Source organism: Paralichthys olivaceus, chromosome 5 (assembly GCF_024713975.1).
Source record: "Paralichthys olivaceus isolate ysfri-2021 chromosome 5, ASM2471397v2, whole genome shotgun sequence".
Lineage (NCBI taxonomy): Eukaryota > Metazoa > Chordata > Actinopteri > Pleuronectiformes > Paralichthyidae > Paralichthys > Paralichthys olivaceus.
The window spans coordinates 2,048,195-2,075,759 of NC_091097.1; the positions used below are offsets into that span (position 1 = coordinate 2,048,195).

General features: G+C 42.8%; 2 protein-coding genes across 4 annotated transcripts; one reads left to right on the plus strand and one right to left on the minus strand.

The window, feature by feature from the left end:
* Positions 1-20,406, minus strand: cog1 (component of oligomeric golgi complex 1). 2 transcript variants are annotated; one of them, XM_069525035.1, is made up of 16 exons: positions 19,966-20,406; positions 19,042-19,289; positions 18,751-18,932; positions 18,502-18,678; positions 17,109-17,265; positions 15,567-15,777; positions 15,006-15,369; positions 13,554-14,008; positions 12,285-12,431; positions 12,037-12,198; positions 11,586-11,710; positions 3,043-3,151; positions 2,791-2,900; positions 1,189-1,270; positions 997-1,020; positions 1-224 (listed from the first exon to the last, which is right to left on the minus strand). In XM_069525035.1, the coding sequence occupies exons 1-15, from the start codon at positions 20,389-20,391 to the stop codon at positions 1,012-1,014; spliced, it is 2,964 nt and encodes a 987-aa protein (XP_069381136.1). In that variant the 5' UTR covers positions 20,392-20,406; the 3' UTR covers positions 1-224; positions 997-1,011. The 2 variants fall into 2 exon arrangements, with proteins under 2 accessions (XP_069381136.1, XP_019959909.2); XM_020104350.2 differs by lacking the exon at positions 997-1,020.
* Positions 20,407-21,467: 1,061 nt separating this feature from the next.
* On the plus strand, positions 21,468-26,211 carry smim22 (small integral membrane protein 22). Of its 2 annotated transcripts, XM_020104330.2 has the most exons (5): positions 21,468-21,616; positions 21,756-21,853; positions 23,263-23,400; positions 24,687-24,757; positions 25,826-26,211. In XM_020104330.2, exons 3-5 carry the CDS (start codon positions 23,271-23,273, stop codon positions 25,871-25,873), a joined length of 249 nt encoding a protein of 82 aa, XP_019959889.1. In that variant the 5' UTR covers positions 21,468-21,616; positions 21,756-21,853; positions 23,263-23,270; the 3' UTR covers positions 25,874-26,211. The 2 variants fall into 2 exon arrangements, with proteins under 2 accessions (XP_019959889.1, XP_019959890.1); XM_020104331.2 differs by lacking the exon at positions 21,468-21,616 and having other exon boundaries at positions 21,623-21,853.
* The last annotated feature ends 1,354 nt before the right edge of the window (positions 26,212-27,565 follow it).

The window sequence follows — 27,565 nt, forward strand, 5'->3', positions numbered from 1 at the left end:
TTTTTCAAAAGACAAAAATTATATTTATTATACATATTTATGTTTACAAAGCCTCTGGCAACTAAAGAGTCTTGAGTGATGTGGGGTTATTTGGCCATGCCAGACAGCCAGCTGAGTTTGAATAAAGAGGAAGTGGCTGTGTCTTCGTCCTGATCGGCGAGCTGTCTGAAGAGACTGCCCGGCCTGAAGCTGTCGTTGCTGTCCACTGTGGAGGATGGAGGGGCCTGATGGAGGAAGGAGATCACTTCAGGTTCACTGAGGTTTTAAGGAGATTGTCTTGTCGGTAACAGGTAAGAAAAAAACAACACCACAAGCCATTGACCCTGGTCAAAGCCCCAACCCCCACAGTGGTTTATCAATTTTCCTTACCATTGTAACATTTTACACACACACACACACACACACACACACACACACACACACACACACACACACACACACACACACACACACACACACACACACACGGCTCATTCAGTTAATGCAGTGCTGACTTACCATGATGCATTCTGGACCTGAAACAATGCATCCAGATAAAACTAATCCCTAACTTTTGCAAGCACTAAGATCTTTGTGTCGTCACATGACACAATTTAGAGATCTCAAATTGTGGAAATTTCAATGACACTGGAAGCGATGACTATTTCTGGTATCAGGTGCATCATTTCTGCTGCAGAGACACCGGTTTGCATTCCTGCTGACACTAACACAAACTTAGTCAGTTACATTTCAAGGACTGGTCCACTCACACAGTTAAGAAAGCCCCAGGGTCAATGCTGCTGTGCTGCTACTCAACAGTCTGATCCAAAGTTATTTGACCAGATTAGTGAGAACAGAGCAGAACTGTTTGCAGCCACCAGACCACAACAATCATTCAAATCAATTAATGAACCACTCTCACACTGCAAATGCACCAAAGGCAAACCAAGTCACTACTAGCAATACAACCAAAACACACACACACACACAAATGTAATCCCACACTGATTAACTTGCCTGGGTTTCTGGCACTCAGAAATGCTGGGAGGGCAGAGGGTGTGACAGATAACATTTACACCGAGTGGAACAAAACAATGAAACAGAAATGAAGACACACTGTGGATGTCAGTGAATGAAAGAACAAAACAAATGCAAACAAACAAAAACTCAGAGCAGCCTCAGCGACCTGATCCCAGCCGAGTTACTCACCAGCTTCTGCGGAGCTTCAGAATTCCTGGAGACAAACATGGATTTGCGCACATTGGACATGCTGAGAGGCAGCAGTCCAAACCTGCAGAGCACAGAGGACACATGGCTGGGATTAGGTCGACATAATAATGTTATCTGATCAGAAATATAGAAATCTGGTATCAGTTTCATCCTGTCTTGAACTGCATGAAATGAATCTGAAAAAAAATGTACGATATACGAAGCAGCATGTAACAAATACTTGCTTAGCTTCACACGTTTGATTATTTAATCAGACAACTTCAGATGTGAATCTGAATTTTTATATATGTAGTTATTAAGTGGAGCTCTCATAGCTGCCTTGTGAAGACAATAAACATATTTGACCTAATGCTCCAAGAAAAAAAGGCTTTTGAAGAAAAACATAAATATTCCTCAACATGATGTAAATCAGATTAAATCTATTCTGGAATTTTCATAGACACAGTCTCTTGTCCTCTCTGGGGCACAGTGCAACAGGCTGTTGTGTTTGGGAAGTGTCAGAGCTTGGCGAAGGTCAAAGGCTTCACTCCGTAGACATCACAGATATGAGACTGCGTAAGCAGCACTACTGTCTCCAGAACTAGAAAATACATTTGATTGTTTAGGAACAAGCAGACCCATAGATTAAATGAACTGTTGGGGTTTAAAGTGTGACTGCAGGAAAGCAGACTGGAGAATATGAGAGAGCATCATGCACAGATGTTGTGTGGATGAAGGGCTCCTGAAAGCTTTCTTCACTGATGAACAAAATCCACCATGGAAGTTATGTTTACATCTGCGTTGGTTTGTTGGCAGGATTTCTTTTTTTACATTTCTTTGATTTTGCGAGATGGAACATTTTCTCGGAATTGTTTTTAATAGAGGAGGATATATCGATATATATATGGAGCTGAAAAAGAGTTTCAAAACACAGGACCCTCAATTAGGGGAGATATGACCAGTCAGAGTCCTCTCCAAAAAGTTCAAGCTTTGTGAGCACAAATTTGTTTTTGTTTTTTTGAGAATAATTAATTGATCTTGATGGAAAAAAACAATCTGACATGTTGAGGGGACTGATATTTATGAGTGTGCATGATTTGGTGCAGATGCAAATAAAATCTAGTGAATTTAATAAGTCAGTGATTAAGCATCACTAACAATGATACAGTAACAAACAGTAACAGGCCTCACTGCTGCTCCTGCTTGGTGGAGCGATGTGCTCTACTGAGTGCCAGTCTAGTTTTATTCAGTGGGAAACACTGTAATGTCTGAAAATGAAGTCTGGAGAGCTGGGTCCGGGGTTTACCCAGAGTTTGACTTTCAGACTTGCACATCAGGAGCAGGAGGTTCAGACATGTTCATAACAGCAACATATCCTCCGTATTATTCAGGTGCAGCTGACAACCTCCTGCTCATTGTGCGTGTGTGAAAGAAAAACTGTGAATAAACTCTGCACCCACTTGTCTGGACTCTATCTGCAGGACGTGTGAAAACGGCAGCACTGCTGTGTTTCGTTTTATCCTGATCATACAGATGTCACTAATGTCACGTGGTTATTAATGAGTCACTAATGTCCAGCAGGGGCTAGCGTTGACCTCTGACCTGATCTGGCTGCTGGCCAGTGGCAGGATGTTGTACGGCTCCTGGGAGGTGACGCCGCTGCTCCGTGAGGAAAACTGCTTCTCTGAGCCCGTCAACAGTCCCAGCAGCACCTGCAAACACAGCGTCACATCAGACGGCTCACAGCACGCCCAAACACATCTCTCACTGTTTGGTTGATGTTTCCATGTTCATCAAGCTACAGGTAGACTGTTTATTGCATGTGTGTCTTTGATGGTAGAGGAATGAAAGTACCGATGTCCTCTGCGACAGGCGGTTCAGGTTGGCGTTCAGCGGGGGTGTGAAGACATCCAGGTCAAAGGGGTCGATGAAGCTCTCTAGCCAATCACAGACCTCTTGGAATCTGGAAGACACATAACAACAAATCAGGTGTACTTTTCTTGAAATCAACTTATTCCTTCATCCTTTAGCTATACCAATTATCCCTTAGGGATCACAGAGGGCTGCTGCCATTCCCTGCTGGGCCAGAGGCAGGGTACCCCTATCACAGTGACGACATATGGAAGACGGCTTTTCCAGTCGCCATTAATGTAACCAAGCAACTGTGACACATGAATTCTCAAGTCTGACCTTGAAATGCCACAACTTTGCATCTGCAGAAATTTCTTCCACTTACTTTTACGTCACAGACTCCATTTACAAGTACATAAGAGGCAGAGTGGAAAATCTGTTTTATAAATATGCATATGTAAATAATAAGGGTCTAGATTTTGACAGAGGAACCCTGCAACAGCAGCCGCCATGAGGCCCTTTTGTTTGTTACTGTATTACTGTGATCATTATTGTGCATAATCCAAAATTCATCGACACGTCCAAACACTCCGTGGATTGACACGTTGTTCGCTATGGAACATTCTGGTTTATTTCTCATTCCCCTTCAATGTGGCTCCTGTGAATGGCCCGAGCGAACTTCACATTAATCTGCTCTCAGGAAACACACCTGTACACCTCCGATTTTTAGAACGTGTAATTGTGTGTCTGTGTGCTGGAGAGTATCATACATACTGAAAGAAAACCTAACTAATCTCAATGACAGCAGTAGCCCCGGGTGGTGGCGTGAAGGTTAGAGAGCCACTGAAGGGTTCGATCTATACCACGGCAGCCAGCTGTTGTCTCCTCCCACCTTTATCACCACTGAGGTGAGTAAGGTCTTTAACCCCACCTACTCAGACTGAGATTACACGAGGCAGAAAAAAAAGGTATATTACCAGGCTCCTCTCCTGTGGAACCAGCTCCCACTCTGGGTTCAGGAGACAGACACCATCTCTGCATTTAAAGTTAAACTTAAAACTCTTCTCTTTGATAAAGCCTATAGTTAGTTCTGGATCAGGTCCTGAACCATCACTTAGTTATGCTGCTATAGGTCTAGACTGCTGGGAGAACTCCCATCATGCACTGAGCACTTCTCCCATCATGCACTGAGCACTTCTCTCTGACTCCAGAACTGAAGGAGAACAACTATTATTATTATTAACAACAATACTTCAGTAATTCATTATTATATGAATTGTGACTAAGGTTGCAAAGGAGCGTAGGAGCGTCCGGTAAATTTCCAGAAACTTTCCATGAGAAGTTAAGGTGGGGAATTTTGGAAATATTCCAAATTATTGGGAATTTATGGGAATTAACTGTAAATTGGGGGTAATTTAAACAAACTGGATCATATCCAAATATAAATGTCAATATTTTTGTTTTGTCATAAGCAGACATCCATGCAAAATAATACAATTAAAAAACATGACATTTCAACAGAACTATAGTTGGCTAAACAACTGGAATGGTCCTCAAAATATTTGACAATTGATGTATGAATTCTTGTATGGTTACAGAAAACCATCTTGCAGGAGTCTGAAGAAACAACATCAAGTTAGAGGTAGCTACCGCCACCATTATAAGCTAGCCTCTTAAATGGTCAATGAAATGAAAAATAACTTACATTTAGCACCTATTCTTATTCAATATTTCCAAGTTAAACATCAATACTATTATAGATCAAATATATTTACCCCATAATATTATCAAAACTTACTTGACTTCAGATAGTCCTCGGGCTCAAATGTGTGGCTTCAATAGTCTTGAAATCAGATGTGCATGTGATGGAGGAATGCACAGTGCATGTAGGGGGCGTGGCCTCAATAGCCCTGCAGTAAGCAGTGTGCTGTGTGCATGTGATTGAGGAGTGTACCTGAAGTAAATCTGGTTGTTTTAGCCAAGATTATGCTACAATATATTTCCCCCAACTATAGTTAAGTTCCCTGTTGAGGGCCCACCTCCAATTTTGTGAATTTCAGATTTATTCCAGTTAATTCCCATAGAAAGTTTCCAACTTTGAAAATTCCCCGAATTTTGCAACCCTATGTGTGACTGTTAACAATACTAATCTTTGTTGTTTACATTTGAACTAGTCAGATCTGATACCTGATGGATCTCAAGTGTTCCCAGTCTCTCTGGCCTCTCTCTCTCTCTCCCCCTCCTCACTATCTCTCTCTCTTCTCTCCCCTCTTTTCCACCCATCTCTCCTCTCCCCCCCTTTTTTCTCTGCTCACCCCAACCGGTCGAGGCAGATGGCCGCCCACATTGAGTCTGGTTCTAGAGGTTTCTCTCTGTTAATGAGGGAGGTTTTCCTCCACGGTCGCAAAAGTGCTGCTCACAGTGGGAACTGTTGGGTTTCTCTATATTAATACCATTTTAAGGGGGGTCACGTGATGACGGCCCAGGAGACGGTGGTTTTTGCGGGAGCTCCGCCAACACCCTACATATTTTTGTACATTGTCTCTTAAGTACACTGCCTTTTTGTAGTGCTTGTTCTGCGGTACGACTCTTGAGCAATTTTGGTCGAAACAACACCAAACAATGCCGAAGGGAAAGACTAAGTCACGACAGCCAACCGACGACACGGCTACGGAGCTAGCCCAACATGGCAGCGAGCACGAAGACGATGGCGGGGAGGCAGAACTTGAACCTGGACTCGCTAAAGCGCTGGACTTGATGACTACGAAACTAATGGTTGCTATTAACGACAAACTCGATCCTTTGGCTCTCTCATACTACCGAGCTGAAGAGGGCTAGCGGCCGCTTGGACGAAGCAGAGGCTAGGATGCTACAGCTTGAGACCGCTAACGAGCCGCAAGCTAATCGCGTAACAGCTCTGGAGAAAAAAGTCGAATCCCTCCTCGACCATACTGACGACCTGGAAAACAGAGGACGGCGGGGAAATATCCGCATCTTCAACCTGCCCGAGAAAATGGAGGGGTGAGATGCTGTGGACTTTTTTGAACAATGGCTACCGGATTTTCTTGACATGGATGCTACGAGGGGGCGAGTCAAGATAGAGCGGGCTCACCGCTCTCTAATGCCCTTGCCCGGGGCTGAGCAGCGCCCGCGCCCGCTCATCATTCGTTTCCACGCGTTCCCGGACAAGCAGAGAGTGATGGCAGCTGTACGGCGTAAAGCAGCAGGCGGGGGTGTTTCTGTGGAGGGAAGGAAGATATCCTTCTACAATGACCTCTCCGCCGCAGTACTTCGCAAACGGAAAGAGTTTAATGAAGCCAAACAACACCTCCAGAAAATCGGTGCTGATTACTCCATGCTCTTCCCTGCAAAGCTACACGTGTCGCTGAACGGCACCAAGAGGCCCCTCCTCTCCCCCACAGAGGCTCTGACCTTCGCAGCCAATGCAGCGCGTCAGGAATGACGGACTCTACGACCACACGAGAGCTAAGTGTGGACACTCGGTGTATTCTGGTGACTCCACTCTTTGATTCATCTTACATTCATGTGAGTAACTATTCGCTGTCATAATGCCTATTAAGAAGTCCCCCTTGCTTAATCATACTCGAGTGTCTACCCAGTTAAATCCAACTGTTTTAAAAATAGATGGCGATTCATACTTAAAAAAAACAAAACAAACTTTTGTTCATCATTTAATAATCGGGTGTAGCTGTGAGCCCCGGTCATCTGGGTTATGTCACTTGCTTTGTTTTCTACGGAAGCCCTAAAGGGTCATACATTTTATTCCACCTGTTTTCCCGTGATAACGAGAAAATATCTCGTTATCACGAGAAAACGGAAGGATTATCTCGTTATCACGAGAAAACGATCTTTGTTATATCGAGATAACGAGATAACAAAAAACAAAAAATCGATGGCCGTTCTCGGCTTCCGTAGTCTTCTCAGATGACGCACACTAATGTGTACATTATCTACAGCAAGGCATAAAGCTATTTCAGCCTGTGTCAGGCCTTGATTGAAGAGATATGTGATGCGGTGATCGGTATTCTCCTGCTCCTCTGACATTGCTACACTAAATGATTTTTCCTGCAATGATTTAATACGTTTTGTTTTCTCAAGATCTCGAATTAATTATCTCGTTATCACGGGAAAACGGAGGAAAATTATCTCGTTATCACGGGAAAACAGGTTGAATAAAATGTATGTATGTATGACCCTTTAGGGCTTTCGTAGTTTTCTCTCTGTTCACATGATGTGAGAAACACACTCGGCCCTAATAATTACAGAACAGCAATTCCCCGCAATCTGGGGAAGGATCCCCATTATCCATCCTCTTTTCTATTAACATTTCCTTTTTCTTTTCTTTTTTCTTTTCTTAACATGTGCAGTTTCTTATTGTTATGGTTCAGTTCATGCTCAGTACTGGTCTCTTACAGTTCAGTGTATCATGTCGTTGTATTTAGACAAATTACATAAAAACATGTCCCTAAAAGCAATACAACCTAGTAGAGACTATATTCAACTGCATTTTGGTCATCTGTATGGATTTTCAATTTAGCTCATTATATTTTCCAACAGAATGATGCCACCTTTTAAGTTAAAACTCTGTTCATGGAATATAAGGGGTTTGAGGGGTAATGTGAAGCGTAGAAAGGTTTACTCTTTATTGAAGACGGAGGGAGTAGATGTGGCTCTATTACAGGAGTCCCATTTAATATCACCATAATCAGCATCTCAAACTTAAATACAGTTGGGTTGGCCAGGTGTACTTTTGCTCTTTTACTACCAGCAGCAGAGGGGTTGTTATATTCATACACAAGAATCTACCATTCCAATTAAAAAAGTGTATAAAGGACACACATGGAAGATTTGTGATTATAAATGGTGTCTTAAATGGTAAAGATATTACTATTATGAATCTTTATTGCCCACCTTTATTGCCCACCTGCCCACAACTATTCACCAGATTTATTAACTAAAGCATTTTCAGAATTTGCAGAAGTGTCTTCACCACTGGCCTTGGTGGGAGGTGACTGTCTACTTAACCCTCGACTTGATAGACACCCCCCACGAAATTCTCCCCTGTCAAACCAGGCTAGAGCCCTCCTGTCAACTTGTGGGGAAATCAACCTGGTTGATACATGGCAAATATTACATCCTTCTGATAGAGAATTTATCTTTTACTCCTCTCCTCACAAATGCCACACACGGATTGATTATTTTTTCATACCCCAGACTGTGATGCAATGTGTATCCTCCTGCTCAAAAGGCAATATTGTGGTTAGCAATCATGCAATTCTTCTCCTAGAATTGTCTCTTGACATAGAATCTACGAAAAGTAAACGCTGGAGATTTGACACGTGTCTCCTAAAAGATAACAAATTCGTGTCTTATCTGAAAAGTGAATTTAGGATATTTCTGTCTATTAATTCACAATCTACTCATAACCCATCCTTACTGTGGGAAACTTCCAAAGCATACATCAGGGGTATAATTATTGCCTATTCAGCTTCAAAAAAGAGAAAACAATCAGAACAATACCTAAAACTTGAAAAAGAACTCTCAGATATTAAGAGTGCACTTTGTTTAACATCAGACCCGTTACTACTGCAGAGGAAATGCGCCATACAGGCTGCTTTAGACACTTTACTAACCCAGCAAGCAAAGAATGCTCTTCTCTTCTCAAAGCAAAAGCTATATGAGTATGGGGATAAGCCCAGTAAATATTTATCTCATTTGACCAAAATTAAAATGGATCCTCAGGTGATTTACTCAATTTTAGATGCAAATGGCACCCATTAATGATACTTTCAGGCAATTTTACGCTAAGTTGTATGAATCAGATCAACCACAGGGAGTCACAGACAGGATGGAATCATTTCTAGGGGGACTAACCCTTCCAACCATCTCTGATTCCCAAAAGCGAGATTTAAACGCTCCCATCTCCAGGGAAGAGGCCTTATTAGCACTTAAAGGCCTACAGTCAGGCAAGACACCAGGGCCTGATGGCTTGAGCAGTGAATTTTATCGGGAATTTCAAGATGTGCTTATAGATCCCTTCTTAGAAATGTTGGAACATTCTTTCATCACTGATAACCTTCCCAACTCACTAAGAGAAGCTGATATCACTTTAATTTTAAAAAAAAGGGAAAGCCCCCTGAGGACTGTTCAGGATACAGGCCTATGGCTCTTCTGAATCAGGACATTAAAATATTATCCAAAATTTTAGCATTACGTCTCGAGAAAGTTCTACCTTTTCTCATCAGAGAGGATCAGACGGGCTTTATCAAAGGTAGGAGTTCTAGTTACAATGTTAGGAGGCTTCTACATATTATTAATATTTGTCAGACACAGGAAATTGATAGCATGGTCATTTCATTGGATGCAGAAAAAGCATTTGACCGTGTCGAGTGGTCATACCTGTTTAATGTCTTACATAAATTTAATTTGGGAGACAATTTCATCAAATGAGTCAAACTACTATACAAAAGCCCCATGGCCGCAGTCATCACCAATGGCTATAGATCTGACAACTTCCCACTTCATCGCTCAACACGTCAAGGCTGCCCCCTTAGCCCCGCCCTTTTTGCTCTTGCAATCGAGCCTCTTGCTGAGGCCATAAGGCAAGACCCTGAAATAATAGGCTTAAATGTGGATGGGATTCAACATAAAATTTCTATGTTACCAAGATTGTTATACCCCCTACAGATGATCCCACTACTCTTGTCAGGCAAGGTACTGAAATTGCTCAATAGATGGTTAAGTGACTTTATTTGGAACAAGAGAAAGCCAAGGCTAAAAGTAACGAAACTACAACTCCCTAGTTCAAATGGTGGTTTAGATCTCCCCAACGTCAAATGGTATCAACTAGCATCCCACTTAAAATTTATAGCAGAATGGGTCAAGGAGGATCCTGCCTCTGATTTGCTGAGTCTAGAAAAGTCACAGAGTTCAAGCTCCCTGTCAGGCCTCTTGGCCTTCAAAGACTTAAAGACAGCCAGGAGCCATTGCAAAAACAACCCTATAATATCTAATACGTTAAAAGCATGGTTTATTACGAAAAAGCTTGAAGGGAGGTCTGGACAAACATCTCTATTGGTCCCAATTCAGGGCAATCCCAACTTCCTACCAGTCATGATGGATGTTGGCTATAGCACTTGGACAGCTCAAGGAATAAAGAGGATGCGTGATTTATTCCAGGGGGCATCAATGCTATCATTTGGACTTCGAGAAAAATATAGTCTCCCCAAACACGTCTTTTTCAAATATCTGCAGATTCGGGACTTCATAAATAGGGAAACTACTCTCAATACTGATGCTACTACATCTGCAGTTGAACAATTACTCCTCCTTGGCCCAGCTAAGAAATGCATTGCTCGCTTCTACAATGTTTTAAGTCAGACTGATGTGATAAATGTACAAGATGTTATGCAGACGTGGCAACATGAACTTGGTATAAATATTGATGGGGATAAGTGGACTAGGATATGGTCTCAAACAAAGAAAATTTCTGTATGTAACCGTGCCAGATTGCTGCAATTCAAGATTAACCACCGTTTACAAATCTCTCCTAACAAAAGACATAAAATTAACTCTCAACCCTCACCTGCATGTTTAAAATGTAAAATCTTTCTGGGTATCTATACTCATTGTATTTGGTCTTGTCCTAAAATTCAAGCATATTGGATAGATGTTTTGCAGGATTTGGAAAGCATTTTTGGCGTTGTGTTACACATGGACCCTCTCTCTTTAATTCTGGGTTACCCCAGTCAAGATACTATTGTGGATGCCAACTCTACCAGACTGTATAACATCCTTACATACGCAGCAAGGAAGAACATCTTCTTGTCTTGGATAAGCGACAAACCCCCCACCAAATCAAACTGGCATAAGATAATTATGGAATGTTTCCCCCTTGAGTACCTGACCTGTCTGCTTCACTCATCTGAAGGACAATTTATGGACATTTGGACTCCATATCTTCACTTTTCCAATTCCACAGTGGCTTCAGTGCTCTCAGTGTTGTCCTTGACTAGCCTTTGTACTTTGCCTCAGTACCTGTACAACACTGTACCTTGAACCTGTTCATTTGAATCTTGCAGAACTGTGATCTGGGGTGTATTTCTTTCTTTTTTATTTTTATGTTGTGATATATGTATGTACACTGACTGTCTAGACCAATGTTGTACTGTGCATTGTTGTCGATGTTATTTTGTGTTGTTATGTTAATATAAAAAACTCAATAAACATATTTGAGAAAAAAAAAAAGGATTTTAAGGTCTTGACCTCCGATATTGAGATAATGTATATTATGATTTGGCTCTAAACAAATCAAATTGAATTCTTTGTGGAAATATGACTCTTAACATAGTCTCAAGATATATGTATGCAGGAAATCCTAATAAAGAGTGATGTACTTTGACCTGAAGCTTTCATGTCCCACAGAGCAGGATGTCACCTTGTGGGTTCTCCAGCCAGATAACACAGTAAAACAGCTGCATGTGAGAACTTCAAAATAATAATAATAATGTGATGAGGATTCATACCTGGGGTCTTGATGTGATCTGGAGCTCTTGCCCTCCTCCAGTCTGCTGCCCAGTGTGGTGTTGAGGTAATGGAGGTCAAATAGCAGCTGCAAGGCTCTGTTCTGAGTCATGGGCAATACCCCCTCCTGGAGGACGGAGGGGCAGAAGAAAAGGAAGCAGAGGAATTCATGAAGCTACAGGTAAACATCTGTATCCTATAGCCTTCCCTGCTCATTTCCTTGATATGATATCTTCGTTCTCTCTGTCCTCCCAGTCTATTCTCACTCATTAACCCTCTTGTCTTCCTCACTTGCAGATATCCCTGAAAATCTAAACCACCACTGAGACAGGTCTGTTCAGCAAACATCCCTTTAGCAATCGATAGGAGACAAAGGAAACATTCAGGACCTCGTTTCGTTAAATCTATAATTACAAGGTTTTGTGTGTGTGTGTGTGTTAGTGTTTGTGTTACCTTGGTGCCGGCTTGCTGTGAGAGGCTGTGGTAGTGGCCAAGGACTTCAGTCAGACAGGCATGCAGCAGCTCCTGCAGGGTGGGCCGGGGCAGGGCATGACCTCCCACCCTGTTCACCTCCACACACAGCTGGAACAGCAGCGACTGGACAAACCAAGATGGCTGCAGAAGACACAACATTTCACATCAGATCTCTGAGTGGAGTAGAAAATCTCAGTGTGTGCTAGAAGACGGGCTGAGCAGCAGACCTGCACTGGAAGACGGATTTTGGACGTGACACTGCTCCCTGACTCGGCCTCTTCTTGGATCTCCAGGTCCTCCCAGTTTGTGGCTGTTGTCAGGATGGCACCAGCAGACTGTGCATGCAGCACTGTGCCAAACTTACCCAGCAACACCTGTCAATACACAACACAGTGTAACTACAGTGCAACAACTCCAATATGATTTAAAGCTGCATTCATATATTTTTATATTGGTCTGCATATTAATTGATAATGGAATTATTAGATTGTTGCAGCCCTACATGATAACTTTGTTGTAGTAAACAGCAGATTTGGTGATAATACTTTAGTTTGTCACTAAAACTGGATCCATTGTTTCACATTTGAAACTGTTTGCATGAAAACACATCATCACAGTCGTCATCTTTTGTTACAGACTGAATAACAAGTGAAAGTTATTTCTGTGTATTGAAAGAACAGATTGTACTCAATATGTTAAGTGCTGCAACAAAGGAACTAAAGAGATTGAAGCTTAGATGATTTAGTTATATTGGCCCTTTTCTGACCTGGTATCTGTCTGCAGTGATCCAATCACAAGTGGACAGCTCTGAGAGTCAGTTCATGGCTGACAATAAATTCTGTGATCAGATCTGACTTCCCCAATCAATATCCAAATAAACATGCAAGTCATTTCAGATTATGTTTTAACTGGTCTGACTTTAACAGACCTGTCTGTTGTCAATGTGCTAGTGTGTGTGTGTGTGTGTGTGTGTGTGTGTGTGTGTGTGTGTGTGTGTGTGTGTGGATAGTGCTGAGGGGCTGAGAGACTCAATGATCTGCCCTCAAGATTTTCCTTATTTGAAACAGGAAAAAAAAACAAAAACCATATATGTTGTTGTGTGTGTATTAATACTTTGGGTTCAGTATGAGACTGTAGCGGGACAGAAGATGTCAGCTGAGTAGGCGGTCCTTGTGTGGGGCCCAGGACCCACTTGTGTTCATGCAGCTAAAACAATGTGGCCACACGCGTCCCAGACCACCTCTGAATATCTGTGTGATCATAGCTGTGTTCACAGACTTGAACTTGGAGCTGACCACCCCTGATCAGATCACGCAGGATGGATGTTATTACCAGACCAGAACATAAACTTCTCCTGCTAATGAACCCTCTGACCCTACATTCTGTTTTTCTCTCTGCCAATTAGATTTATGTGCTCCTCAGCACATCAGCCTCTATGCTCCATGCAGAAAATACAGTTTCACAGATATACATCTTCCTTTCTGACAGTGTCTGACTTTGGAGAGGGCGGAGCTCCAGATGCGGTAGGCTTCCATGCTGCAGTTGAGAAGCTCTTCCTTCAGCCCCGCCCACTTGGCTTGGGCGGGGCTGACCTCTGTAGCGGACCTGGCTTTGCCCAGCTTCTTTCCCTGCCTGGGGGTCACCTTGGCCGTGGTTTCGGCCCTGCTCTGTTTTCCCAGAATGCAATGCTTCAGGTTAGGGCAGAGCTCGCCCATGGACTGGCACAGCCTGGCCATGAAGAGGACTGAACTGAGACGGGTGGGGCTGGGGTCAGGTGAGACTGCAGCCAGTTCGGAGTGGATGGAGGCCAGGATGTGGCGAACACAGGCCAGGGAGCCTTCACGTAAAGCCTCCTCCACTGCCGGCGAGTCCATGAAGCGGTTAAATGAAGATGCTGAAGAGGCCTCAGTAGTTCCAGAGGAGGGAACAGTGACTGAGATGGAGTCAGACCCTGCACAACGTGAAGATCAACATTTAGCACTATTTAGTACTATTCACCATCTAAAAGATGAACATTTTCACTTTCTCATATCATTAGGCTACATTATTTTTAAACCATGAACGTGTGTAAACGTACAGATAGTAACTATGACAAACTAGTGTCACCTGACAAAGAGGATAAATAGATTTTATAATTTTCCTGACCACTGATCTCAAAATTACCCATCACCAATCATTTTGTCCATGACAAGATGTGTGGAAACCAAGATGTGTGTATGAGCTGGATATTACTGGAGATTTTCATGGTGCCTGGAAAGGTTGAACTGAAATGCATTTGATAAACCCTCATCTCCTCCTGCCAGGCAAAAAAGCTGAAACTAAAGGGCAGATGGACATTTAATTGTACTGTTCATGCTCTCCAGAGGATGAGTAGTACAATTAAATGTCCATCAAAAATAGGCTGCTCTTAGTCTTTAAAGGATGAGCCCCCTTATCACAACTGCCAAGGAGTTTATGTTGTGTATTTGTTGGAGGATTACACAAAAACTACACAACTGATGTCCATGTAACCTAGTGGAAGTGTGTGGTATGGGTTAGGATAATTAGTGAATCATTAATAATAAGTGAATTTTCAGTTTTCTGTAAACTATCCCTTTTCAGGGAGATGCAACAAGTCAAGAGTCCTCCCAAACAGGTCAAGCTTTCTTAGTCCAAATCTCTCTTAATCTCCCAGACACACAAACGTGGTGCTTTATGTTTCTCATGTGACCAAACAGCCAAATTTCATTTTTATCTGTGATAGTGCGGCTCAAAAGTAGGATGATTTGGTCTTCAGACCACAGTGGAAACGCAGACAAACTATCTGCAGGAACCTTTTAGTTCCTTGAAAAATGTTCCTGGGACTAAGAGCTACAGGAACGTTTGGTCGAAATGCAGCATTATGTTATGTTTATAAGTCTGGGTTAGGACAGACTGGCACACGCCAGCTCAGTCTGAGCTGCACCCACCTGTATGCTGGGAGGGAAGGTAGTGCTGGACGTCATCCAGCCTGGCCTTCAGCTTTGCATCCATGGACGAGCAGAAATTCTGAACACAAGGTGTGAGGGCCTGGGTCTTCATGGCCAGGCCGCTCCTCTGATGCTGCTGCCCTCGCTGGGTCACACTGATCCACCCCGCATCACTCAGCAGGTCTCCAGGAGACTCTGACCACAGGAAGGAGGCCACGTCTAACTCATATTGTGCTCGGCGGACAGTGCCAGGGGTGGTGCCCACAGGGGTTTGAGGGGTTTGGCCCTCCAGGTCCCTCACAGCTGAGATAAGGAGCTGGACAGAACTCGTTGAGATGGCCTCAGTTTCTTCTTTGGTGATGGCCTTGAGAAATAAGAGGAAGGAATCATTAGAGTTACTCAATATGTACCTATTTTACCACGTCAGCAGGCAGGCTGTCAGTGTGGCGAGACTGAATACATCAAAAGGGCAGAAATACATACAAGGTCAATGGACAGATCTATGTAGATGCTGCAAACAGCTGACAGCTCTAATATCAATGAGACTGGACAAGCACCAACCTGCAGGCGCTGAAGGAAGAGCAGTTGGAGGAAGTCCTCCCAGACAGCCAGGGGGCGCTCCAGCAGCCGCTGGCACACAGTGCTCCAGTGCTGACTGATTGATTCGGTGGACAGGAGGTCCCATACAGCATCTCTGATGGCCGCCAGCCCCTTCAGGCTCTTGACATAGACCAGTAGGCTGCCAACGCCATGGCAAATGTCCTCCTTACACCTGAGAGCAGAGGAGACATTGATCAGCTCAAAAAAATCACAAACAAATCAATGTCAGATTAAACAAACACTGGGCAGATTAAATCACTAGCAAAAGCTGCTTTCAAACATAGAATAGAATAGAATGCCTTTAATGTCATCATACAATGAAGCATGGCCAAATTACAGCAGCTACCACCGAGAGGTGCATTTAATAAAAAAAAGAAATAAAATATAACAAAATATAACATGTTTACAGGACGTTAAAAACTATACAAAATAGTGCAAAGAGAGGTGCAAGAGGAGGAAGTTGTGGTTGATTGTAGTGCAAAGTAGGTAGTTACGAAGTTACAAGTTGGTAGTTACGAAGTTACAAGTTGGTAGTTACGAAGTTACAAGTTGGTAGTTACGGTTGGAAAGTATAGGAGTTATTTTATTGAGTTCAGCGTTCTGACAGCCCATGGTGAGATGCTGTCCCTCACTCTGTTTGTTCTGCATTTTAATGACCTGAGCCGCTTCCCAGATGGCATCAGGTTAAACAGCCCATGGCCAGGGTGGAAAGTGTCCCTGGAGATTCTCTGCGCTCTGCTGAGGCAGCGGGAGCTGGCGATGTCTTCAAGGGGGTGCAGAGGGGAGCCAGTGATCCTCTCTGCGGCCCTGGTAATCCTGTGCAGAGCCCTCCTGTCTGCAGCCGAGCAGGCGGTGAACCACACTGTGGCACAGTACATCAACACCGGCTCTATGGTGGACCGGTAAAAGGTCCACCATAAAAACATGCATTGTACTCCGGAGATCGTTCAATTGAGAACCTCCTCTGCGGTCGATGTGATAGCACAGCAGAGATCCTCTGCTGGATTCACCACAAGCAAGTCAGAAGTTGATGACGCTTCAGAAACGCAATGGAAAAATGTGAAAATGTCCCAGTTGTCAATGACAGAGGTGAAGCTGACTTGTGAGGGAGAACATGACTTCTACAATCTGCAGCAAGTTTTTCTGTCGCTCTCTTTGCTTAACGCACTGTTTCCACACACAGTAAGTAGGTCAACATTAAATGATAACAATGCCAGGTACCAAAGACTCTATGCCTCCGCTCCTCCTGTGCTGTCTCTCCCCCTTATTGCTCCCTCGTGTTCACACAAAATTAAACTGTACATGAAGGAAGGTGTGTCGTGATGCGTTCACAGCACCTCCTGCAACTACAACAATGACGGTAACAGACACTTTCCGCAGTGTTGTCATTAGTATGTTCTGCATCTGTGCAGGATGTGTTGAGTTTGAAAAACAACTGTCCTCAGTGTTTCTGTGAGACAAGCAGCTGATATGGGAAAAAAAAAAGACAAGCAGCTTCCTTACGTATTGATCCACTGTTGCAGTGTGTCCCGGAGCTGCTCTCTCTGGATTGGCTGAGCCAGGGTGCGGAGGGTGGGCTGGAAATCAGTGATGGAGGGAGGCAGGTACTTGAACCAGCTGCCAGTGCTCGTCTCTTCCTGCAAAACCTTCTTGACTTTAGCTGAGCAGCGAGAGGAGATCAACAGAGGAGACTTTGTATCAGAAGCCTTGAAAACACATTTTCTTCAGATTCAGATTATATATAAAACTATGAATAATAATATTAACAAGCTTTACGCACAAAGTGCTTCACAAAAGGATAAAACAACAATAAAAAGAGAGGGTGTTTAGGTTTTTTTTCCTGTTGTAACAGATATTAGCAAATCCAATTTTAGCAGGTTAAGTCATTCCACAGCTATAGTCACCAACCAGGCTCTCTGATCTAAGATGGTGCCAGGGATCGTAGGTTAGGACAGCGCTCCCCCTAATTTACCATGGGCTACTAAATTAGTAGATTAGATTAGATCAAAATAATCCTTGATTAGTCCCACAACGGTGAAATATGCTGTGTTGCAAAAAGGACAGTCAAAAAATTGACATCAGAAAAAGTGAAAAAATACATACGTTTTCATGCAACATAAACGCAAAGAAACAAAAATATAAATAGAATCAAAATAATACTTATAATAATAATTATAGGATTAGTGATATTTATTGGGGCCTGGTTATAATTGATATATTTCTAATAATGAATGGTCCACACGTTGACATTGGATTTTCTTCCTTTCCACAAATTGCACTGTATTAAATAATATGAACCCTCACGTTTCAACTGCATCAAAGAACCCACTTCTTCTTATATATGACTGATGAACATATGAAGCTTGTAACAGCACGGTTTTGGATAAACATACATAAACCTGCTCAAAAAAACTGTCAGAGCAGAGCTGGGTTGTACATTTCCCCAAAGGAGCAGTTGAATAAAATTGAATGATGGTTTATGAGCATCACCAACACTTTGAAATAATGTAGTAGCTGAACTGTATTTGTGTTTGTTATGTTCCAGTAACACCAGTGTGGAGAGTCCACATGTTGAAGTGTCTCAGCTACTTGTATGGCAGCTATGCCGTCTTTGTAAATAAGGCCAACCGCAAAGTGCTTTGTTTGTTAAGCTACAGCTATCAGCACAGTCTGTTAGCAATATACAGGAATTATTAATAACTGAATTATCATTAACATGTGTAGCATGTCTGGCTAAGATGAGTTGAGTACTGCCTTTGACAAAAGCTAGAAAATACAGGAAGTAGAAGAGCTAAAACAGTCTCGATCGATAAGAACCACTCCGGTTGTTACTCTTACTCTTAGTAAGGAAATAACAAAAAAATGTCTAAGCGTCCAGGAAGTTCATGCTATTTACCTGCAGGGCTGGTTGAGGTAACATTCTCCAGGATAGAGAAGAGCATGCCACAGCTCAGAGGTCCCTCCCCTGGCCTGGGGTTTCCCTCTGGGGGCAGGTAGAAGACGGCGTAGGCCTGGAACAGAGTGGTGACCAGCAGCTCCACCAGGCTGCACACCTGGGCTTTGATCCCCGCACCTGGATAGAAATAAACATGGTCATGAACCGATCCACGTTTCCATTTACAGCTTATTGCAAAGGGTAGAGTACCATGCTGTGGTTGGTTGAGCAGTTGATGGATGGAGGCTTTCCGGGCGAGCAAGAAGTCAGCCAGGGCCTGGCGTGGTGAGCTGTCCTCCAGCAGCATGGTAGACACCAGGGCCTCAGCGATCGCCTGGTCTGACACCACCCGGACCCGCAGCAGAGACCTGCTGTCCAGTAGAATGGTGGACCTGCAAGAAGATGAGCTGCTTACTGACCTATGACGTCACTTTCACCAACTTTCACATGCGGAGATTCTTCTTCAGAGCCACAAATCATCAGTGAGAAAACATCCGGTACCTGAAGTGTCCGGTGGTGGCCACCTGCCGCACCAGAATAGGGAAGCGGGCCAGGACAGGGCTGTAGTGGCCCGCTGTCGCCGTCTCCAGCTGCAGCAGACTGTGCAGGTGGCAACACAGCAGGTAGAGCTGAGTGGCCTGGAGGTACTTGGACGCCTCCATGGCGCTCCAGATGCGCTCTGGGATCTCCAAGAGGAGCTTTATCTGGGAGGACATGGTGTAGAACTTCTCCTGCCACTGCCTCTGGCTCTACAACACACACACACACATTTATATGTAGCAGGATACAAGACTTTTAATATGACAGAAATTAGCAGTGATATAATTACATAAGACAACATAGTGATGTACAGTAATATACTAATGCATTTGATGAGAGTGACTTTAAATGGTCTGTGTTTAAACATCACTTTTCTAGAGCAGACGGCCTCTCAAAGTTCTTCACAGTACAGTTTGGTCATTCACACTGTGCATCTATTGGGGAGCCGGGGATCAAACCACCGACTCCGACTGTACCTCCTGAGTCACACAAGCAATAGTAAGGAATCATCCGCTGATTTAAGTGATTTCAAGTGAATTGAATTTCTCTCACATACAAGAGATCAGGTGTTGAGGCAGTTTGTAGTTTTAATGGTAGATTTGTCTGCCACCAAAGTTTCATGTATCAGCTGTGACTGGGACATGTCACCCCCGAGGAGTAGGGTTAGAGGACATCCTCCATGCTGTCCTCTGACAGCCTCCTACAGGACAGGTGAGGTGCCCAGGGTTAGCTCTAAGTCCCTCTGCACGTAGAGCGATGATATCAATGGTGTGACTGATTGGCTGTAACGCATGTAGTAAATCAAGTGGGACTTTTTTTTAAATGGAGTCTGGTGATCCTCTCGGTGCTTTGAACCAGATCGAGTTATTCCAGTAAAGCGTTCACCTCCTGTCTGCAGCTGCTCACATCGGCGGTGCCTTGCTTCAGGCTGTGGCAGTACCGGTGCATGTCCTGGATGGACCGCACCACGCTCTCCGAGCACTGCCTCATCTCTCCGATGGTGTCGGCGGCGTCGATCAGGTCCCGGTACCGCTCCCCGACCATCTGCCTCAACTCCTCCTTCTTCTGCTCGATCTCCCCGCGGACTTTGCGCTCGATCCGCCGGATCTCCTCGGTGTTGTAGCGCTCGAACAGACCCGCCGGGTGTTTGATCTCCGACACCCGGAGGGACAGCGCAGGATCCTCGGACATCGCAACAACAACAAGCTTCAGCCGCTGCGGGGACTCCAACAACCCGGAAGACTGACAGGAGGATCCCTTCCTGCTTCCACGTAGGTACAATGTGACGACAGCGGGGTCCGATGTGTTCATTCGTTAACTCAGCTGTCAGTCAGGGAGCGCTTCCGTACAGGCCGGGTGCCGCCCACCCACACTGCTGAGCCAATCAAACGATTCCAAGCCGATGAGGATAACGTGACGTCACATACATTTATTAAAAATTTTTAATTTTAAAGAAAACACCAGTCCTCTTGGAAAACAATGCTCAACAAAATGAATCATTCACCTTCTAAAGAGAAGACCAAAGTAAAAACAGCATAAGAACACACTGTTCATTAGTTTCTCATTCTTATCCTGCTCCTTATAGTTTCAATATATAATTTAAAATGATACAGAATAGTCATTTCTTGAAGAATTTCATTTTGTGAAGGTAAAATCAATGAAGTATTGTTCAGTGCAGAAAGAGTTGGAATTCTGTTGTGTACAAAGCAAAGTAGCCTCACCTCAGCCTGTGTATTGTTCACTAATCCCTCTATATGTTGGTTAGTGCGTAGAGGTGTGGGGTAAAACATATTATATTAGAAAAGAGAAAAGAGCAATAGGATTTATAAACAGACTGTTCATCAAGTCACACGTTTAAATATTTAGATGTCATCCAAATATTAAAAACTGTTTTCATTCATATGAAATGATGAGGACGAACGAGATCATAGAAGTCTAATTTCAAAAATCCATATGCACCAGGTTAAGGCAGATGTACTGTATATTTCTGTTTATAGAGTGAAACTGGAATTCTCTGGACAATGATTGAAATGTTGCTCAAATGTTCAATTGAAAAAATATATTAAATATATTTAAAAAAATAAAGAACAAATAATGAAGCAGTATGAGGGTCATTTATGTTATGGTGTTGGCTATTGAAAAATGAATCATTGATTTGTGATGTGATTTGTGAAAAGAAAGGAAATCCAAAAAGGGGGATGGTCCGTGTTTGTTATGTTATTTATATGAACGGGACAGGTTTTTTTGTTCATGGAATGTGGATACGTGTAAAAACAATAACCATACAATTATTTCTATTTACTATAAAAGATGGAAAGTTTGATATATGCTGGCTCATTCTGACCATCAGTCCACATCAGTCCACATCAGATCCACATCAGATCCACATCTGGTCCACATCTGGTCCACATCTGGTCCACATGTGGCCTCTGGTCACCATGGCAGCGAGCAGAGTCAGCTCGCAGGTAAACAACAGGTGAGTCAGATCGACCTTCGTACCCGGAACATAAACGACGAACATAGACGCCGCTCGCAGGTAGGCACCTGTTCTTCTGAACAACGACGAAATAACGCACCGTTTATGTGACAAACCACTTTAAAGTCCGATGTAGCCTGTATTCAAATGTACGCGTTCACGGTGTATCTGTAGAAACATGAATGGTTTCTAATTCTAGTCGTCGTGAGAGATTCCGCCTGATTACCAGTCAACACTCACTGAAGTGCGTGGATTTATCCAGGAAGTAGACGCATACAGACCGTGTGTGTGCTCGATGTAAGTACCAAATATTTGACCTCAATTCATTTACCTTCGATCACACTTCAAACTATTTACTCCAACCAGTGCTGTAAATACTCTTATTTCTCCGACCTTCTCAGTTACACCTCACATCTATTGCTCTTCTGTCCTGGGAGAGAGATCCCTCTCATGTGGCTCTCTCTGAGGTTTCTACCTTCTTTTCCTCCTGTTAAAGTTTAAAAAAAAAAAGTTGTTCCTCACTCTTGTTGAGGGTTAAGAACAGAGGATGTCACAGCTTGTTAAAGCCCTATGAGACAAATTGTGATTTGTGAATATGGGCTTTACAAATAAAATGTGATTGATTGATTGACGAGCAAATAAATCAAATACTCCCAACTCAACCAAATACTGGCAATACAACCATATACTCCCCGAACTCTGAGTATTTGCTGCCCAGGTCTTTTGTCAGTTTGCATGTGCTTTGTCTGTGTGTGTGTTTTGTGAAGTTGCGTTGTGTTGGGCTCTCATGGCCACCACACATTACCTCACAGGAGCGGCTGCTGACAACATTCACAGCCTTGAGAGTGTCGGAGGAAAATGAAGCTGAAGAAGAGACAAATAATTCAGCCAGTTACTTTTGTTACTATGTACACGTGTGTTTTCTCCTGCTTGGACGTCAAAATGTCAGCTGGGACGTAGATCTCTTATGTTTAGCTGTGAATGATTCATGTCGACACCTCTCCTCAGTCTGTACGCGAAAACACCCAATCTAAAACACACATTTACCAAACACACAAAGTTACTAATTGAATAAACATAAATAGATGATAGCTGCGTCCACCTTTTACAAACTGAAACCCAAATAGTTACAGCATTCTCTAACCTCATGATCACTTTGGTTTTTAGGTCTTTATGGTGTCATTCACATACACGTGGACTTACATGAAAAATATTATTGAAGCGGTGAAACGTTTTAAGAATCTAATTTCTTACATTAACATTTCAATGTCGTCACAGAATTTCAAACCTTGAATCTAAAAAAGTTTGTTTTCCTAAAAAGACAAACTTAAATAGAGACTGTTTACTAAAACACACATCTGTATTTATTATATTCAGCATATTCAGTCAGTCGTCAGGTGGCACAAATGATAATCATCAGGTATAACCAGGTAAAATCTCAGTTTAAACCAATGATTAATAGGTTAAAGTGGACAAAGGGTTGATAAATATAATGTTAATAGTTATTGTACTTAAATGTAAATTTGGATGCTTTAAATATTAGATACCTGGACAATAGAATGCAAAAACCTTAAATTAGTATAAAAGAAAACACAACCACAAAATCCTAATAGGTTGGGGAGTGAAGACACCTTAAGGGATGCTTGCCGAAGATAGAATCTATGCAGACTCTTGGATTAAGAAGGTTATTGAACTGTCACGTGCAGACGCAGAGATGGATCAGAGGAACATCCAGCAGGAGTTTGAGGAGCAGGTCAACGATGTGGTTTCCAGACTGCAGTCCAAGCATTTCTTCCAGTCTGACTGGGACATCGCTTCTTTTGCAGTCTTCTTCATCTTCATCGGTGAGTGGAAGTGAAGGAAATGGTTTAGAGTAGAAAACACTGAAAACATGTAGACTTGTTTTAAAAACCTCCTTCTGCTATAAGAACGTGGGGATGAATCAGCACAACACTTGAGTTGGCTGCTCATCGTTCACTCTCACATTTAAGCCTTGTGTCAGAAGTCAATCAATTCAGCAGATGCTTTAAAATGACATGTTTCTTTCTCATGACCAAAGGCACTAAAATGTCTAAGGGACTGTGTGAAATGCGTTTCTTTGAGACGTAGTACACACAGTGAACGAGGGGGGCTGTTATATAACCACCGCAGCCCGCTAAGTGTTGATTCAATCTCCTGCTGCACGACAATTCAACAAAGTCCATATTCACATAGCAGTGAATCACATAAAGCACAGTTGTGTAAAGATTTACAAACTTATAAAGCAATGCAACAAGTGTATGTGGCTTGATAACTGCTGTGTGAATGCCCCCAGTTAATCCACATCACAGTCTGATTGAATTACGCAGCACATTTTAGGCTGTTAGTGTTGACTGTAGACTTTATGCAAAAAGTTCACAGTTCACAGACCAATAGGTGAAGTCATGGTAGGCTGCCACCAGCAAAATAAAAAAGACAATCAAATAATTAAAGCAATAAGAAACGAACAAAGCACCTTTCAGAGATGTTACTGCTTATGAGTGTGTAGGTAAACTCTCTATAAACACAACAGGTCCTTTCACTTTTGACATCACTGCTGATCAGAGAGTGGTAGTAGAGCAACAGTCACCAGGGGGCGCTGTGCTGTACAGTATTGGACTAGTTGGCCTGTTGAAAGCAGAAATTATCTAACCTTTTAAATGTTCATGTGTAGTCATTCCCCTATATCTACTGTTATTCAGTTTACATGTGTATCTGAGGTTTGTTGTGATGTTTGACATCTATAATGATTTCCTTTTGTTTTCTGTTATCTGCTTGTTTTCGATCAGGTCTTGTGTCTTAATCACAGGCTTGTTGTCCAGTTTAGACGGTATGCATTATAATGCACATGTATTATACAGAGATATTTGTAACATATCGATATGGATAGGTCATTTAAAAAAAATGTCCATGCAGCTAACTGCTGCTCATTAGCAGTATGTTGTCTGTTGATTAATGAGCATTGGCAAATAAAATGAGTAAAATCGGAGCTTTGTGTCACCTGAAGGTTTCATGAACCTGGGTTTGACGTGATCCCCTGACTGCAGATGAGGGGGAGCTTCCACACTGAACACTGAGTACTGTGCTCTGACCCCTCCCTGTGTGTTGTCAGGTATGGTTCTGCTGCTGGTCATCCTGGTTATCATCCGCTGCTGCTGCTGCTGCTGCTGCGACGAGCAGAAGGTAAACACACACACATGCACCTGTCAGATGTAAAGGGGAACACACCTCCTCATATAAAGAACAGGAGCTTTTAAAGAACTGAAGCTTAATGACAGTGATGTAACCTTTTATTTCACGTTATGTTAAGTCAAGTTCAAACCAGAGCAACCAGCTTGAAGGACATACAAATCCCTACATATATAGTGACTGTCTTTAGCCTCTATCATTGTATTTAAATGTCTGAATTCATACACTTTATTGTGCCTCAGACAATCACCACAATGGAACACAATGAAGTGAGGAGCCCTGCAGTCCAAAGTGAAACACACACACACCCATTGTGTAGACTGTGATTTCCATAAAGTGAATGTTCCTCATTCCACAGTCAAAGTTTTTCTAAAGGGAGAGGCCTCAGTTTTGTCTCTCCATAGCTGCTATGGACTAACCTCAGGTCCCCTGCTAAAGTGAAGACAAAGGCTCAGCACATTGTCACATGAATTCTCAAGTTTATCAGTGTATCTAACAGGATACTGTCAGTGTGGCGGCTCACCAGCTGAAGATTTAGATCTACTGCACAGTGAGTTTAATCAGAGTCCACACATTAACCCGACACAAGCTGTGGAATGAGCTCAGAGACTCGTTCACACCAGACGTCTTCACGATATGAAGCAGTTCTGAGGAAGAATGATCTGGAACTCCTCCTGAACGTTGTGCAGCTCTGAACTGCAGCTTCTGGAGGGGATATTAGATTTGATATAACTTTATTGATCCCTTTGGGAAGACTTCCTCAGGGAAATTAAAAAAGGGGATATTGGAGGCAGGAGTTCTGAATTCCATGGTGCACCTTTGGGGAATCGTGGGAATATTTATGGGCGTAACACAGTGTCCTCAGAGACAGCTCTATAACTTACTCCTGTAAGTACATTCAGATGTGTCTCTGGGTAACTGGACCAAACAGCTCAGAAGACCATTAAACAGTTAATGCGGTCCAAAGACTAAACAGTGTGTCTCAGTGAAATGGACTGTTTGTACTGTGAGTGATAACGGTCTCAAGTGAAAGAAAATGATCTGCCAATGTTTCCACCACAGCCCAGAAGACGGAAGGTTGGCATAGAGAACGTGGCTCTGGAGCTCTGACAGCTGAGCTGCACTGATCAAGTATTGCGAAGACGACTGATGAAGAAGTAGAGCCTCTTAGTTTGAATCCTGTGCCAAAGCTCTATCAGTTTTTAACAGAGTTTAAACAAGTGTGCACATGCAGCAGTGTGAATATTTGTTCACTAGCACTTTATAACCAATGAAAATGTAACACACCTTATCTTGTTGACTGTCACTGCTGTGTGGGGCTGGTTGCTTGGATACTGCAGTGGAGCGGAAACTTTCTGCAGTCTCTGTGTCTCTGTAGATTTGAGACGACTTCCTCTGACTTCCTCTGTTTTAATTTGAAGGTTTTATTTAGCAATAAAAATATAAAAGGAGGAAAAGAGTCACCTTTGCTCAATGTTCACTCTCATCATTTACAGAGGACAAAGTGCAGGAAATGGCTTGGTCGTTTTCTAAACAGGAGGCAGTTCGATCCCTCTTTCCCCTTTTCCACTTGCCGAAGTGTCCTTGAATCACCGAATTTCCCTTGACGGCTGTGCCAACAGGGTATGAGTGATGGAGAGAAAGGGTTGCACATAGATGCACTGTGTGAGTGGGTGAATGGCAAAACTGTCTCCACTCTTCTGTGAGTCATCAAGACTAGAAAAAGTTCAACATAAATACAAAACCTTTAGTCATTTACCATAAAACCGACAGATGTTGTGTTGTTGGGAGAAAAGCTGGCGAGGTTCTGTGCTCCTGACGAAACTGCAGCGTCCTCTCAGGGTCACCGTGCTGAAAGTTGAACCATTGCCTCAGTCAAGTCATGTGCCATCTGTATTTTGCTGCAGTGACCTTTTATCCATTTATCATCAAATGTGCAACACAGCACAGGAAGTGAAGGGGGCTGAAGCCAAGAGTATAGTTCAAACTAGCCCCACTTGGATCAGCTATGTTGAAGTCATCCATGCATCAGTATTATAGTCATTAATAAGAAAACATGATTATCAAGAACAGAGGCAATTCTGCTGCGTAGTAGTACTATGTACAAAGAACCTTTACTTTTGATACCTGGCTAAGTTACGAGATGCAATGTGGTGGGACACAGGAGCTATGTTATACAAATGTCTCCTTTTCAGAACACGAGTTTTACCTTTAAACATGACTTAGCTGCCTCAGCTGCAGCGTTCTATGGGACCACCGAGTGGTTTAGTCAGCCATACTGATGTATTAACATTAGGGTATACGCTACACTTGGCAAGTACTTTCACTTCAGCTGTAAGTATATTTAAAAGCAAGTATTTAATTACTTCTACTAAACTATAAAAAGTTACTGTGATACTTGAGTACATTTTATTCTATTTATTTCTACTTTTCTTCAGTAAAATGAGTATTGGTACTCAGCTGTGATCAAAGCTGTAGTCAGAGTCTGATGGGTTTAACATGCATGTACATTATGTGCTCTACCAATGGTGCACATATGTCCACCAAGGTCCAGCAGTCTCCTTAAATAAAATATAGATGTCGGTCTTGTCAAGATCTATGCATTATTTCTATTCACAAAAATACATGCAAAAGTGAAAGGGTTCTTCAATATCACATCCTTCCTCAAAGTGTCAGTAAGATCAGTTCAGTAGGATTGTTGCATACTGCTTGCAGACAAACAGCAAGGAAAACACAACCTTGTAGGGGGAGGGAATGGAAAGCATCAGGGGGGGTGACGCTGACTTGGATATTATATATTAT

Excerpts from the sequence above, each read along its gene's own strand:
- cog1 (XM_020104350.2), bottom strand. The coding sequence starts at position 20,391 with ATGAACACATCGGACCCCGCTGTCGTCACATTGTACCTACGTGGAAGC. Across the intron at positions 19,290-19,965 it reads TGAGCAGCTGCAGACAGGAG|AGCCAGAGGCAGTGGCAGGA; the intron begins GTGAACGCTTTA and ends TGTGTGTTGTAG. Across the intron at positions 225-1,188 it reads CTGAAGCTCCGCAGAAGCTG|GCCCCTCCATCCTCCACAGT; the intron begins GTGAGTAACTCG and ends TTCCTCCATCAG.
- smim22 (XM_020104330.2), top strand. The coding sequence starts at position 23,271 with ATGGATCAGAGGAACATCCAGCAGGAGTTTGAGGAGCAGGTCAACGAT. Across the intron at positions 23,401-24,686 it reads AGTCTTCTTCATCTTCATCG|GTATGGTTCTGCTGCTGGTC; the intron begins GTGAGTGGAAGT and ends GTGTGTTGTCAG. Across the intron at positions 24,758-25,825 it reads GCTGCTGCGACGAGCAGAAG|CCCAGAAGACGGAAGGTTGG; the intron begins GTAAACACACAC and ends TTTCCACCACAG.